The sequence below is a fragment of the Pavona decussata genome, unplaced genomic scaffold, assembly GCF_977016875.1.
Source record: "Pavona decussata unplaced genomic scaffold, jaPavDecu1.1 SCAFFOLD_48, whole genome shotgun sequence".
Lineage (NCBI taxonomy): Eukaryota > Metazoa > Cnidaria > Anthozoa > Scleractinia > Agariciidae > Pavona > Pavona decussata.
Genome location: NW_028145470.1, coordinates 3,215,484 through 3,231,663, shown reverse-complemented (window position 1 = coordinate 3,231,663; position 16,180 = coordinate 3,215,484). Strand labels below are relative to the sequence as shown.

Sequence of the window (16,180 nt, the reverse complement as noted above, 5' to 3'; positions counted from 1 at the left end):
ACGGTGCTAGAGCGAAAAGTCAAATACGATTTTTTACGAGCCTGACAGGCAGGAAGAACAAACGAGACATTTTTTACCCAGCTTGAACCAGCGTTTTAATGAAAAATCTCAGCAAACTAGATATTTAGAAACGCTCCAGCCAGTTAACCGTCTAATGTATTCAGTTCCCAGCCAGCTCTATTCCAGCCTGCAGAGCGGGTTTCTAGTCGAGCGGCCCCATCAGGTACTCGTGTTAACTCAAGATTTATTTGGTGTAGACTTTCAAAAAAGTCCTTAGTCCGATTTATATGGCGCGACCTCTCGCGACTTCGTCACTCGCGGTCTAAAAAAGCTCATAAAAAAGCTCGCTCCGTTCGCCAAACTCGCGAGGTCGACTTGTAGCAAGTCTAAATTTGGTGTTTCGCTCCTGTTTATAGGGACAAACCACTTTGTAATCGGAAAGGTCAGCCTCACACGCGCGGTCCCAATTTCAGGTCTGCCGATATGTCAACGAACGAGACAGTCCGGAGGCGAATCATTGCGTTAGAGTTGATGTATTAACAGGGGAACAACATTCCACCCCGCCCTCACGTGGTATTGTAGGCCTGCCATAATGCGTGGTTTGCGGTATTTGTTAAAATGTTTTGCACTCTGTATCATGCAGTCACAGAGTCAACATGACATGATGGCGGCTCCTCAACGTTTGATGATATGTCAATGTTTTCAGCTTTTTTGCGTTAAGAAAGCCCAAGAAAGACTCGAGATCCATTGCACAAGGTACTATACATCTTATATGCTTGACATAAGGTAGTTTTTAAGTGTCTACAAGGAAATTACAACTTTTAATTTCTCAAATCTTAAACACGTGTTTTAATGCAAGCTCACATCTTTGTACTCTGACATTTTATGAACAGCTTAACGAGCCAAATCCTTTTATTTTCGGCGATCAAATGCGCCTATTAACACATTACAATTTGTTCCTAGATGAAATAATTATTTAGTAAGTAATATATAAGCTTCGCCGCTGTCACGTAGCATTGTCACGCAGCATCAGCGTGACAGGCTCTGTGGTTTCTGTGGCTGTGATCTGTCATGAAAACACTACAGTTTGCATTAATTACAGCTCGTTAGTTTTTGCGATCTTAGTGTGTATTTTTGCAGTTGTTTTACAGATTTTCCCTTTTTGGTCTGACACTGGAAAAATTGGAAATTAGTTTTCAATGAAAAAGATAGAAACAAGTGAATTAACCCACTAGATACATAACCCACAAAAAGGCACATGGGGTTAGATCTCATCATGCAATTCTCTTGGTGACAGAGCTACACAGAACAAGCCAGCAAGCGAGGGGGGGAAGGGTGGTTGGGAGCCGTGGGTTGGCCCAGTCTATCTCCTAATGCTAGCTAAGCTATGCAGTTCTACTGCCTAGAGATTCACGCGAAGTGAACCTGCTGTCTCGCAAGAAAACTCCTACCAAGTGAGCCTGGTTGCTGGCTAGTTCGATCTGAGGCTATCTAAATGAAATGTATAGCCGTATACTTTATGTGGCATTGCATTGTCATTGTCCTGTGCAAACTGCGAATGGTTAATGTGCAACCTGATAGAATTGTGGCTAATGTACTTAGCATGTGCAAATTATTTTCATGTTTTTGTCTTGTTGTCCATGAGATATATGTAAATTTTGAGCCCTAAAACCGTGCATGCTTTTATTTTCTAACAAGAAGAATGCAAATAAGCTCATAGGCCAAACGCTTCTTATGTGGCTATGTATCTTAAATTTTAAATCACCCTTTAGGCCCCAGGCCTTTTGGTCTTGTGAAAATGGGCTGGTCAGGTTGTCACACAAAAATAGAAAAATTGAAAAGAAATGAACCATTCGAATGGTGGGAAACTGTGTCGTGATAAGTGTTCCTAAAAGCTTTAAACTCCTTTGAGTGTTTAGAATACTCAAAGAGAAAATGTTTTCAGTAATGTTCATGAGATAGGTGAGTAAGGTGATGTCTTCGATAACCTGCCTGTCCCAGACAAGGTGGGTCCTCTTTGAACAAACTTGTTATGACCAGTTCCCTAAGATACCGGTAATAATAATAATGATGACGATGACGATGACAATGACGATGACGATGACGATGACGATGATGATGATGATAATAATAATAAATAATAATAATAATAATTTAATAATAATAATGAGAACACACCTATGTATGTGAACGGCTCTCCTTCCCCATAGTGTCGGGCCAAACAATTGTTGGTGTTGTGAGCGACTTATCAATTTTAGTGCACAGGAAAAGCGTTCCAACAAATTTGACTAGAGTTGTAGTTCTAGATAGATCTACAATATAACGAGGTTTAAGTCGGAAAATTACACCTGGAAATTCACATAGTCCAACGTGCCACATAATATTTGCCCCAAGGCACTTTATCACATACTTTGTAACCATAACGGGCTGGACACAGAAAATGCATGGTTTTCAGCGTGCTAAAAACGTGTTCTCCGATTCTTCATCGCGGTAATGTGTTCAATTTATTAATCGTTCATGGATTGAATGATTGCTGTTGATCTCCTGTTGAGATGTTGTGCAGTCAGGACATTCAGAAAGAATTAAAACATCAAAATCACAAGCTGGGCACTTCTCTTGAGAATGAGTAGAATGGCTAAGACTTGATCCATGGGAATTTGTGCTACCAGAAGCAGTGCTGCGTGAATTGCCTGTACCAACGAAACGTGCGGAATGACTCCTGCTTGACATAAACGTTGTAGGGCTGTTAGGCAGAGAATAACAGTACTTTTCTGTGCTCCTTTGGCGAGTAAGCGTTGTTGAGCCCGTTATATTCTCGCTGCTTTGTCGAACAAGTTTTTTCCCGCCATTTCGGCCGCGCGTCGCCACCTCTCCATTTTCCCGCGTTAAGAGCGGATCCAGGTCATCACGTGACCTGTACATCTCCCCCAAATTACTTTCACTGACGCTGCGTTGCCGACGATCCTTCAGAAATGAGAACTTTTTACGAATGGAACTTGCGCTTCTGGTTTTATTTTTGGCCTCCGTTTCGCTTTTCATTTCTGCTCCTCTGCTAGCATCTGAGGTGTTTTCAGCGGCTGAAGTTTTATCGCGACGAAAGGAGCGCACTGTGTCCACAACAGATTTTAGGCGTCCACCTTTGCGCGGCCAATCTTTGAGCTTGTACGTGTCTTCCGCTTCCACGCGCGGGTATGAATTGGATTGAGCACCTGAAGCAAACACGTTGTCCTGTTCGCGCTCCTCGTCTCCCTTCCTTGTTCCTTGAGTGGTTCCACTCCACGATACAACGCTTCTTGCATCTTGTTGAGGCTTTTTACGAGGGTTGAACGGGGAGGCAGATAAGATGACACTGGCGTTTACTGAGTCGGCAGATCCCACCGAAGTCTTTTCTAAGAAAACAACATTTAACAACGTGTTAAAATAAACAAAATCTGATTATACTATAGTTTTATTGGACTGTGTGCGGTTTACGGCGGAATAACCGATATCTATGATTAAGTAACGATATTTTTCAGGGAAACACCAATATTTATAATATCGAATATCTGGTGTCGATATCGGTAATACCGTCACATTTTTTGGGCTGGTTGTTGGCCCCGGGGGGTGGGGGAGGGTAATCGTTATAATCGTTATAGGTTCTTTCCATAATAGGGTAGGGATTCCACGAGCTCAAGTATACTAAAGAAACTGTGGTGCTGGGTCGGTTGGGAGTAGACATGAATGTCTGGTTTATCCACAGAGTTGATAACTAAAGGGAAATTGGCCACCGTAAAGAGATTCGAGTGCTGACGTTTCGAATCGCTCTGACGAAGGGCTAACGCTCGAAACGTCAGCACTCGAATCTCTTTACGGTGGCCAATTTACGTTTAGTTATCAACTCTGTTGATAAACCAAACATCTGTAACTACTGAAATGAGTTTTAAATGGACTTGACTCATCGCCCAGAATGCTATTGTAAAGCCATATGCTGACACTAACAATTTTTCGGTAGTTTGGACGAAAACGTGAAAGATGTGAGCCAACCTGGACAGTATGCGCCATTTTCTCTTTGTTTTAGTTATGGTTCGCTGATTTCTTTTCAAATTTACTGCTCGGAGGGCGCTTTAAGGTCCCGGATGTGTCGCTTCATTCTGGGCGATGTCCACTCTTCTTTTACTGGTGAAATATACTTAACAACTAGAATGGGTAACGAAATCCAAAAGGCCGCGAGCTATGATTTGTCAAATGGCCAATATAACATCTGTTTTGATCAATTATCAATTCCGTTCGACATAGAAAGAACGTACTCCTAATACAGATTGGAGTCGAGATTGTATGGGACAACGTTGATTGAATGAATGGATCTTGGGACGCGTATCTGGCATCCTCCGTAGATTTTGCAGGGGCGATGACATCATCACCAACTTGACAAAGGAGAGAGACCCTGGGATCGAGATCATCGAACGCACTCTCTATCTGTGATTATTACTAGTTTTATTGGACTATGCGTAGGGTTAGAATTAGTAAAATATTAGGGGAATTATATTAGAAAAGCAAAACAAAACAAACCTCTATCCGATCGGGAAATCAGATTTCCTACGTTGTTATTGGACTTGTCATCGTCTGCCTGTTAGGTTATTAAAAAAAATATTAAATAAATGGACTTGTTAGTAATGTTATGTTACAATGTAATGATTATAATTAGGATTAAGAAAGGTGCCTACTTTTGTTACTGCGCATACGTTCTGCGCATCTCGAGATTCTCGGGTTTCGTATTGGTGGTGCCTACTTATACAGGGATATTTTTGCGTGGTCTAAAACTATGGGGAGAAAGCAGAACTCATGAAGTGCTCTTGGTATCCAAAAAGAAAAGTGGGGGTAACCATGTATTTTTTAGAGATGATAAAGCTTCAGTTTAGGAATAACTGCCATACATTGCTTTATATTTTGGCGCTTTTTTAGAAATATTGTTGCTTAATTATCTCTGAAAAATGCGCGGTTATCCCCAATTTTCTTTTTGGATTTGAATGGCCCTTGCTGAGATCTGCTTTTCCCGCATAGTCATAAACCGCACAAAAATACTTCTGGATTAGTAGGCACCGTTCTTAAGTACGGTGCCTCCTTTGATTACTGCGCATGTGTTGTGCCGGTCCGAGAACACTGCCGCTTAATACAGAGGTATTTTTGCACAGCTTATGACTATGCGGGAATATCAGATTTCGGCAACAGCTGTTAGAATTCAAAATGGAAATTAAGAGTACCATGCATTTTTTAGGTGATAAACTCCTCGTTACATAAAATTACTATCTTCCAGGGTACCGTGATTGTGATGCGTGGACAAAGACCTGGGATCTAGCGTGTTCCTCGTTCTACTCCGCTGGCAAGAGAGCTTAAGGGAAACATGGATGAAGGTAAATAAAACAATGTTTGTGTCCAATCTCGTACCCAGTAGACTGTTCACAGTCCCCTATTTTTCCGTGGGATTTTCGAGACTCGTAAGCTTCGATCGAACTCCAGACATCTTGGTTTGTAAAGGCGAACGCAACCTGGGGAGAGTGTTTAAACTACTGAGGGGGACCCTAGTCAGGGTACGTTAAGTGGGGGAGGAGGGGCGAGAAAAATATTTTTCCTATTTCTCCCGCCGCCTCCCCACTTCTGCTCCCCTCAGTAGTTTAGACACTCTCCCCAGGTTGCACTCACCGTTACAAACGAAGATGGCGGGAATTTGATCGAAACGTTCGAGTCTCGAAAAATAGGGGACTGTGAACAGTCTATGTTCCCAGAGGCTGCGATCCTTTTGGTCAGCACTAAGGACCGTTCCGCTGGACAAGGGTAATGAAAGCTCTGGGAACGATATTGTGTTTGTGTCGTGACAAGTGTTTGGAAGCAGTTGAGAAAGTAGCGTGGTTCTTTTGAACCAATCACAGAACGAAGAAAACAAACGCAACGTTTAGTTCCTAGTTCCTTTCGACAGTGAATTGAAAATGGTTCTAGACTATATTTTTACATGGCATTTTTCCTTACCAATGGTGGAGAGTACTTGAATGCCAGCTGTAGTTCTCCGCTTTTCACTCCTCGCAGTCGATACCATTGCTTTTCGTGCGGAGCCTAAAAAGGAGATAAACAATTGGAATTAAAGGAGGCTGCATTGCCTATCATGAAACATGTATCTTTAAAATCTTTCTCAAACATAACATTCATATTTGTTCCATGAACCTAGTTTAATGGCCTTAGCTCCTACAACTCTCCTGTAGCTCAGTGGTAGAGCATCCGAACTAGTAATCGGAAGGTCTTAGGCTCGACTCCTGATAGGAGCACTCGGATTTCCTTTTTCCGAGTATGCCTGTGTCACTCACTAAATAATAACACATCCTTCTCATAACATTCATGTAGTTAAATACTTAATTTTCTTTATCGCACCCGTGAAACTCATTCTATGGTGGACTTTGGCAAGGATTTACAGTCAAATATACTGTAAAGGAAACGCACCGAACGATTCCCACAGATATACATCTACAAAATTGCGCAATACAATATTTTACCTGATATCCTGAGTTACGGGTTGCGAATGTTTCAGACTTCAAATTTGTGGTAAATCAGATCATATCTTTCATGCAAACGCGGGTGTACGAAAACATCATATCGTCAGGAATACATTCTAAAGTTCTCGTCAAGCTCGTAGCTCTTTGTCTAAGCCAATCATCCTTTAACTCCATCCTTGCATACATCATCTCTTTTTGGCTTTTTTTCGGTGGACTTTGAGAAAGCTTTATGGACGAAAAAACGAAAACTCGTCGCCATATAAATACCTCTTGTACATTTGTTCATTAAAGTTTTGCCAGATAGCTTAAGTTTAACGAGTGTGAATACTTCAGAAGTCAAATTTTTGGAAGGGGTATGTTGCGCGAAATTCCCATACAAACGCGGAGAAAAAAAGTGAACTTTTCCATTATTGTCTCTTACCTTTCCTAAGTCTTTGAGTTTCTCTGTGGTAAATCCTAATTGCCCCATTCTTTCTTGCGTCAGTATATCTTTGTCCCATACTTCCTGAAATGATAGGGAACAAGGAATCATTTATTAATTCTATTCATTTTGTTAAGCTCGTGGCAAACTGAAACGACCATGTCCACCTTGTTTGCCTTCTTTCTTTTTATCAGCAAACTGAAAATCACGTGGAAACTAAAATTTAGATTATGACTATGTTAAGGTATTCTTTCCGTGGATCGGTCCGAAAAACAGATTTGCTATAGCCATGCCTGTCTTCAAGGGAGCTTGTCTTGCAGCTGCCCATAAACGAAGTACTTTCTGTTAACCTTTGATCCAGGTTAGTCACCTCGACTTAGCCCGTCCTTGCGTTGTGAATGGCTTCCTTTTCACTGATCATTTCCGCAATCTCGGATTTTCAAGTTTTGCTAAAAATAATGTTTCAGAGAACGTCAACGCACTTTCTTCATGAGAAAATACGAGATCTCTACTCATTTCGCGATCTTAAATTAAGTCGATTTTTGCGGCTGTAATTCTGCAGCCTTTGCCTTGCAAGTACAAGAGACACGATAAGATGCTACTCATTTTTTGTTACAAATTTTCGTGCGCGAATTTCGCTGCCAACGGAAGAGTTGACGTAGTTAGATCTTTTAGCCAAGGCGTCCGTTCTTTCGCTTAACGTCTTCTTACCAGAAGCAGCAAGCCATTCTTGTCAGGCATGGCTACAAACGCTGTTTCGTTCCATACAGGATCTAGTGTGTTGACAATCGTCCGTGTTCTGAACTTCTCTTTCCCTTCACTCCCCTCCTTTACTGTCACAAACGGATCACTTTTACCTGCAACAAGAATACATTGATAAGGTTTGCTCTATCACACGGAGGTTTATCTCCAACTTGGACTGAATTTTGTCGTTTAATTTTCATCGGAAAGACATGGAAACCTTTTATACTGTGGTGGTTTCGTCCAACCTCGTTCTCAGGATCTCAACCTGGGAATGAGGTTGGCTTTTCGTCAACTTGCATGGCAAAAGAGATGTGGAGCAAAGGAACTTGAGAGCGGTAAAAGGTGGTCTTTACGTGAAATAGGATGCTCTCAACGGCCGGAGCTAAAAATTAAAGATATGTGAAATATAAATCAAGAAATTTGTGGCCCTGCTTCTTGGAACTGGGAGTTAGGGATGTTGGTTTTCAAGAGGGGAATTCTGAAGTATCGGAAGGAAACCCTTGAAGCAAGGACAAGACCCTACAACAAACACAACCCAGTTATGACACCCAGTCAGGGAATCAAACCTGGGCATTGGTGGGAGGCGAGTGCTCTCCCCGCTTCCCCTAAATGGGATGGTGGTTCATCACAGGATACCCAGCATGAAGTGACTAGGAGTATTACTACCCCCCCTGGATGGGATGCTAGTCCATCACAGGATACCCAGCATGAAGTGACTAGGAGTATTCCTATTCCCCCCTGGATGGGATGCTAGTCTATCACAGGATACCTAGCATGAAGTGACTAGGAGTATTACTACTCCCCCCTGTATGGGATGCTTGTCCATCACAGGATGCCCATTGTGAAGTGACTAGGAGTATTACTATTTCCCACCCCCTTTCCCCTGGATGAGATGGTGGTTCATCACAGGATACCCAGCATGAAGTGACTAGGAGTATTACTACTCCCCCTGGATGAGATGCTAGTCCATCACAGGATACCCAGCATGAAGTGACTAGGAGTATTACTACTCCCCCCTGGATGGGATGCTAGTCTATCACAGGATACCTAGCATGAAGTGACTAGGAATATTACTACTCCCCCCTGTATGGGATGCTTGTCCATCACAGGATGCCCATTGTGAAGTGACTAGGAGAATTACTATTTTCCACCCCCTTTCCCCTGGATGAGGTGGTGGTTCATCGCAGGATACCCAGGAAGAATGAAGACACTCTTTACATACCATTGACATCTTTCGCCACCAGATAACGCCCCTGGTAAATATTTATCTCAATAGTTCCTCTTTCTGCAAAAAAGTATATAAATAAGTGAATACCATGATAAAGACTGAAGTTGACTTAAGACGGTTGGAGGTGATGTTACTTTTGCCTCTGATTAGAGCGCGAATGGTAACAACAGAAATACAAAGCTCTCACTTTTCAATTGGTTTAGTCTTCATTTCCTTAAGTCTAATTGGTTCAAAAAGCGCTCCGGATAACCAATCAACAAGAAAAGAAAAAGCCACTGTGACCTGTCTTAAGCGTGTTTTCCTCTGTGTTGCACCGGTTGCATGTTTCACCGCGCGTGGCAGCGGTTGTATGTTTTCCCGCGCTTGGCAGCGGTTGCATGTTTTCCCGCGCGCGAGGGAGTGGTTACATATTTTCCCGCGCTTACACCCGTTTGCATGTTTTCCCGCGCTTGTCACCAATTACATGTTTTCCCGCGCGTGGCACGTGTTGTGTGATTTCCCGCGCTTTCCGGAGTTGCTTCTTTTATCGTGCTTGGTTTGCACGAGTTACGTCTTTCCCAAGCTTAGCACATGTTTTATCTTTTCCCGAGCCTGAGACCAGTTCTAGTTTTCCCGCGCTTGGCACTATCTTCATATGTTCCAGTCCTTGGTAGCAGTCGTTTGTTTTCCTGCGCTTGTTTCCGTTTTTGTACTTTAGCTTCGAAATCTTGTTGGGTCATTGCTTTATTTTCATCGATTTTGATTCGCCCTGTTGCGTTACTTTGGTTTTACTTTTAAATAGTTATCCGTCGGTTAAGCCTGAATTCCAAACTATGAAAGAAGTGTCAACATTAGAATAGATTTAATACCTGCTCGAAGTAAAGCTTCCAATGTTTGTGCATCAGTCTTGACATCTTTCTAAAATTTCAACGATCAAAACAAAAACATGTCAAGCCTCTTTCTTCTCCAACGCCAAGGTTAACTTAATTAAACTTTTAACCCCTGATATCAAACAACAGATTCTCCCATCTCATTCCTATACTTTTCTTATAAAAGTACTGGGGAGAAGTTATTAAAACATTAAAAAAATTCACCTTGGGTAATCATGTCCTTAATTCTCATGACATTGGGGGTTGAATAAGCATTGATATTTTTCTGATTTGCTTTGAACCTCATTATGAAAGGGAGGCTATGTGCGTAGTTTTTATTATGAAAATTAGTTTTCATTCATATGCAAACAAAACTAATTGAGCCTCGATTTCGTAACGAGGTTCAAAGGCCAATTACCCTCGACAGATGGTCACATGACTGAAATATGCGAAATAAGTACACATTTTTCTAAAGGGGGAGAGGGTGGGAGGGGGGTCAGAATGACTTACTGGTCCTGGGGGTTCGCCTTCTGAAAGTCCTTGGCCGTTTTCTTTAATTTCTAGAGAAACAAAGGGGAAAAGACTAATATTACTCGGCAACACTCAACATGTAAAAAATAATGCATTTTAACGCGTTAACACGTAGTAGAAATTGTGAGATTTTTCTTTAAGCCAGTGACACATGGAAGATTTTATCCGCCGTTGAGGGTGAATTTGCTCGCCAGCGAATTGCGCCCCCTTTTAATACGGGCACACTACACTAGTCGATTTTAAGCCGAGGGTAGAGAGTTCGCACCCAACTTGGTTGGTGACCGCCTATTTGAAAAGTCATGTGATAAAATCACGCCGTCTGATTGGTTCAATTAGTTTGCGCACGAGCGAATAGAATCGCAGGAGCGAGCACACTAGGCGAATCTAATCTCAGTTTTATGCTATGCCAGATATCAGCGAGTTTGTACATTGATCGCGGCGTAGCGAGAATACGTCGTCAAGTATTTCAAACGGGGCCTAGGATGTAGAAACAATAGACCCATTTCGATACTGATTAAATTCGCACTTGGCTACCAGGCTTCGGGGAGTAAAACAACAGAAATTACATTAAGGCTAAGAGATGAATTATTAATTTCTTTTGTTTTATTCACCAAAGCCTCGTAGCCAAGCTAGTATTTTAACATATCGAAATTGGTCTATTTCATGTCCAGATTTTGCGCCTGCGTTTACCAGTCCGACCTCTGACAAAACGACTCGCGGACTCCAAAATAGAAGCCGGAGTTGTATAACACTACGCAGACATGCGCACTTACCGGACTTTGCGACTGATGGAACGGGTCTAAAAATAGCGGACACACATAACTTGCCCGCTTTCATCATACCAGAACCCTTGACTTTGTACAGCAAGTCGAGATTTTTCTTGAAAAGTACTGGCGACTCCTGTGTTGCAGAAATGAGTTGAAAAAAGAATGATTTACTTAATGAGAAGACTTTAAATATTTTATCAATTAATTTCTTTTTGTCAAGCTTGTTGAGTGTTAGGGTTCGGTGAACTGTACTACTATAGAGCACGCAATGAAGTTAGAAGCTTCACACAACTACTTTATTCAACTCTTAATTAGTGCTATGATTGTACGATGATATATTCTACGGTAAATCATGTGATTGCGGTTTTAGGTGTGTAACCAAAAGCTATCTATTATACAATGATTAAGGATTTTATACTTGATTAGGATTTGATCAAACACTACAAAGTTGATGTTGCGGATGTAGACAATTTCCGTTCGGGTTCAGCGGCTCGCTGTTGAAGATACCACTGGAGGAATAGCTGCGTGGAACGCGCTTGAAAGCGGGAAGAAGAGGAATCAGGCACGCGCGCGAAGCGAGGGTAGCGTGCAGAAGAGGGAAAAAGGAAAGCCTCTCCTCCGCGCTCCCCTCGCCTCGCGCGCGCCCCCGATTCTCATTCCTTCCGCTTTCACACGTCCGCCAAGCAGGTTACTGTAAGAAAATAACCAATGGTTACAACAAGAGACACTACTGGGAGGTCAACTGGCACTTAGTAGGCACGTTAAACGTTTAAACTTAGTCAATGTTCCGTCTTCTGTCCTTAGGTAAGATATTTACTTCACATTTATTGTCTCCTTGCACTAGGTTTTGTAAAAGGGTTCCAGAAAACTGTAAGGGATTAACCTAACAAAAATACTGGCGTTTAATCTTAAGGCTGGTTTCCATATGATCGCGGATCGCAGATCGCAGATCGCAATAAGGTCTGCGATCGTCTGCGATCATATGGAAACTACTTCTGCGATCGCGATCGCAGACGATCGCAGAAGATAGAACCATGTTCTATCTAAAGGCTGGTTTCCATATGGTCGCAGACGATTGCAGACCTTATTGCGATCTGCGATCTGCGATCATATGGAAACCAGCCTTTACACATTGGACTAGCTACCTAAGCTACTAGCTAGGCGGACAGGGATGGCGCAGTGGTGAGAGCACTCGCCTCCCACCAGTGTGGCCCAGGGTCGGTTCCCGGACTCGGCATTATACGTGGGTGATTTTGTTGTTGGTTTTCGTCCTTACTCCGAGAGGTTTTTCTCCGGTTACTCCGGTTTTCCCCTGTCCTAAAAAACCAACATTTCCGAATTCCAATTCGAACAGTTTTATTGTCAAGTACTTTATCATGACCCTCTGGCTCGGGAGATTGTGCAAGAACTCCCCGTGTTATTGACATAAATTACTTCACTATACTTTACTTTTACCCATTCGGCTATTTTCAACCATTGTGAGAGGCTTTGTCGCATTGTAAACCCTATATTCCCTCTTACCTCGGTCACGGACAGGTTGCAGGATCCCATGAAGTCTCCTCTGTCATCTTTCATCATCTTGATAGCATTCGTGTCTTTGTCAAGGACAACAAACGACAACGTTGTCTGGAGAAACAATAGAGCCGTAAGAAAGCCTTAACGTGAATTAGTTATAATAAGGAGATTAGCCCTTAATCTGCAGTGTGCACGCCATGGCTAAGGTGTACACGTCAGCTAAATGAATCAAAATGTCAATCAAATTCTGTGCAGAACACCGGAATTGGGGGAATGCATCGTAAAATCGCGCGAACCGGAAATAAAAGCTGCAAGAAACATTTGTTTTTATCTCGAAATTTTGCGTGGTGGTAGAAGGACTTTTAATGGTGATTAGACGGGCATCTTTCAGCAATTTATTTTATTTAGGCTGCCTTTTAATCTCCTCAAAGGCAGGTACGATGTTCAGAGTACATGGGTGCCGGTAACTGGTCCCAGCTTCTAATAAAACCCCAGGGAGGGGTGGCCTGACAAAGGACGGTCCTTGCCCCTTTTAGGTTGTTCATGGAGCCGAGCACGGCTCGGGGACAATCTCTACCCTGTAAACATTTTTAAATTACAGGACTTTATAGTTAGTCCTCAGAAAGTGGAAGTATGGGCTTTGTTGCCACTTAGCACATAGTACTGTGGTGTAAAATCTACAATTCTTAAAACACGCAAGTTCACATTAATGCAAGCGAAACTGGCTCGAACTGGTTCAAGCGACACAGCGGCAAAATGAGTGAGTACTCCGAAATAGAAGCCGCAGTTGCAGACGCAGTTGTGGACACAGCGGCAAAATGAGTGCGCATGCTCCGGAGATTTGTGATTCAAGCGTGAATCGATTACGAATGCTCCACTTCAATCGCCAAATTCACATCTGTTACCACAATATTTTTTTCTTGAATAAGATATGTGATGAAGAAAGTTCGAAGGAACTTTTCCTGAAAGCGGCAACCCTTTCGTTTTGATTTGGGCTTAACCACGCGAAATGAGAACAAGCAATGGGAATTTTAAAAATGCCGCCATGTCGCCGAGTAAGATTGTTCACGCGTAACGAGCATGCGCATTCATTTTGCCGCTGTGTCGGTTCAAGCAACAACGCACCTGAGTATAATCAGCTACAGGTATTTCTACCATAGTGTCCCAAACAGGGCTTAGAGTTGCTTTCACAGACTCTCCACGTTTAGCCTGCAAAGAACAAACAAGGCGCACTCTCAGCCGCGAGTGCATTAAGTTACTGAATTCAGTGAGAGGTTAATTTATTGAGGGGGTGTGAGTCGCGTGACATAATGTGGATTCAGTGTGTTTGACACGTGCATAAATCCCTTTTCAGGCATCAAACCCATGACTTTCTGTACGTTACCTGTTGAGTTCTCATCTTTGAGCTACTGGGAGACACGTGGTGAGCAGCGATGGTATCTAACAAGTTATTATGTGGCATACGTCATGCATACTGCTACGATTGGACAATGTTTACTTTCCAAAGCGTATTGTTTTTGAAGCTCTGGTGGTTCTGCGTGTCAGATTTTGTCATTGTTTTCATGTTACGTTTTCAGGCTTGTATTTAGTTAAGACAAAGGCATCATACTATTTCTCGTTACTCCGAGGCCAGAGCCCGATTTCATAGAACAGCTAAAGATAAGTTTGAGTTCTCTGCAGTCGTTCTTTGCGTTCCGAATAATTTCGCTGTATCGGTTCATTCGGTTTAAAGGTGGTTTTCCGAGGATAGGTAAAACAACAAGGGCGCTATAAGCTGAACTCCTTTGGATTGCAGGGAAGTTCTCTTTTGTCCTTTCTTGTTACTTTCATTTCTTCTACCATGATCTCAAACTTGGTAATGAAGACGCTTTCAACCAAAGAAACAGGAACCCACTCAACTTTTAATCCGGGGCTAGCGTCAGTCTGCTTTCGTATAAGAGTGTAGTGAAAGTTTATTATGGATACCTAGAAGTTGGCGAACCCACAGTTGTGGACGAAACTGGTTGGGAAAAATGCGAATTTTGCGCATACCTTGCAATCTCCCTAAAGGGAAAACACTGTTTGGAGTGTAGCAAACCTTAACTCCCCCTCCACCTCACTCAATGTTGCTTTGAAGGCCAGATGATTACCCAGCCTTTTTTCCAGCGGCAGACCAACATTGATGAGGGGGGAGGGCAGGGGGGGGGGGGGGGCTGAGTTTGTTGATGTATCACTGTAGCAGTGGAATTTGTCGATCGGCAAAACGTTTCTTAACAGTTTTGTCCAAGATTATAGCAAACGTCTGTGTAATAAACTTATAACGAGGGTGAGAATGATGATGATGATGACGATGATGATGATGATAATTATGATGATTATGTGATGATGACGATGATGATAATGATGATGATAATGATGATGATGATGATGACGATGATGATGATGATGATAGTAATAATGATGACGATGATGATACACGGCCTTTTGGTCGTTCGGTGCCCGACAGCTATGCCATGCTGATCAGGCCTAACAAGGCCGAAATAGCTGTCCATGGCTGCCACTGCCCGGGTGATATGACTGTACGCATGCGTAAGGTACTGGCCAGGCCGTGGGTTAGTGTCCGAGTGTGTCACTTGCTTTAATTGATTGTGATAATGATGATGATGATGATGATGATGATGATGATGATGATGATGATGATGATGATGATGATGATGATGATGATGATGATGATGATAATGATGATGATGATGATGATGTTCTTGTTAGTGCTTGTGGTGTTGAATGCCTTTATTGTCGGTAAGGGAGGTTTGGCAAATGTTACAGTTTAAACTACCTGTCTGCTGTTTTCATAAATAACACAGTAAGGGTCACTGAGTCCGTTCTTATCCATTGGCACCAAGTTGTGGCCACTGTGAGCACACACGAGTAAAACACCTGAAACTGAGGCCAGTAAAGAAACAAATTTGTTAGTACGTTTAAAGTTGATTGGCTTTAATTTGTTATATAGTATATTGCTAATTGTTTCTATCTTTGGAATTGCTTTTATTTAGGGCTTTAACTAAGCTGGCTTTTGCTGTGTATGCTAGTATCTGTAACTGTATTTATCTTTGGAATTGTAACGTAGCAGCACATCTTGTAACATAGACTTGTTTTCTTTGCTTTACCACCTGTGCCATATAAGCCCCTGGCTTCGAATCTCATTGTAATCTATAGTCTGTGTTATATTAAAGAGTTATTATTAAAGATATTAAATATTATTAAATGTTGAACAATAACAAGTTTCATAGACGTAACCTACAATGTCTACAGATGTTCTGAGAAATATATGAAAAGTTTGGAAGGAAAAACCCAAGAATTGCTTAAAAAAGTTCTCAAAGAGTTTTCGAGATAAAGCGGCACTTTTCGAGAAGAAACTTAGAGTGAGAATGAAAAGCCGCAAACAAAAGTAATTTAACTTTATTACGTCAATTTTTTTGAGCTATCCGTCGAACGAGGGCTCAAACCGCAACATAAGTAAACAGACAGTGATAGATTTGTTCAATTGATTTTTTAACCCTTTAACCCTAATATCAAAGAGCAAATTCTCCTATCTTGTCCTCATACTTTTGTTATAAAAAAACTGG

The 16,180-nt window shown here is 42.1% G+C and overlaps 1 protein-coding gene across 2 annotated transcripts in view; it reads right to left on the bottom strand.

Moving 5' to 3' along the window:
• Positions 1-839: 839 nt before the first annotated feature.
• Positions 840-16,180, bottom strand: part of LOC146481802 (uncharacterized) — a 45,672-nt gene continuing 30,331 nt past the window's right edge. Inside the window, exons 11-22 of one of the 2 annotated variants that reach the window (XM_085107850.1) lie at positions 15,391-15,497; positions 13,701-13,784; positions 12,582-12,686; positions 11,067-11,193; positions 10,273-10,322; positions 9,763-9,811; positions 8,909-8,971; positions 7,654-7,799; positions 6,943-7,026; positions 6,004-6,087; positions 4,549-4,606; positions 840-3,389 (exon numbers count right to left, since the gene is read on the bottom strand). In XM_085107850.1, coding sequence (XP_084963976.1) covers positions 2,500-3,389; positions 4,549-4,606; positions 6,004-6,087; positions 6,943-7,026; positions 7,654-7,799; positions 8,909-8,971; positions 9,763-9,811; positions 10,273-10,322; positions 11,067-11,193; positions 12,582-12,686; positions 13,701-13,784; positions 15,391-15,497 — 1,847 coding nt within the window. In that variant the 3' untranslated portion in view covers positions 840-2,499. The remainder of the gene's footprint in view (positions 3,390-4,548; positions 4,607-6,003; positions 6,088-6,942; positions 7,027-7,653; positions 7,800-8,908; positions 8,972-9,762; positions 9,812-10,272; positions 10,323-11,066; positions 11,194-12,581; positions 12,687-13,700; positions 13,785-15,390; positions 15,498-16,180) is intronic. The other variant, XM_085107851.1, reaches the window with a different exon arrangement.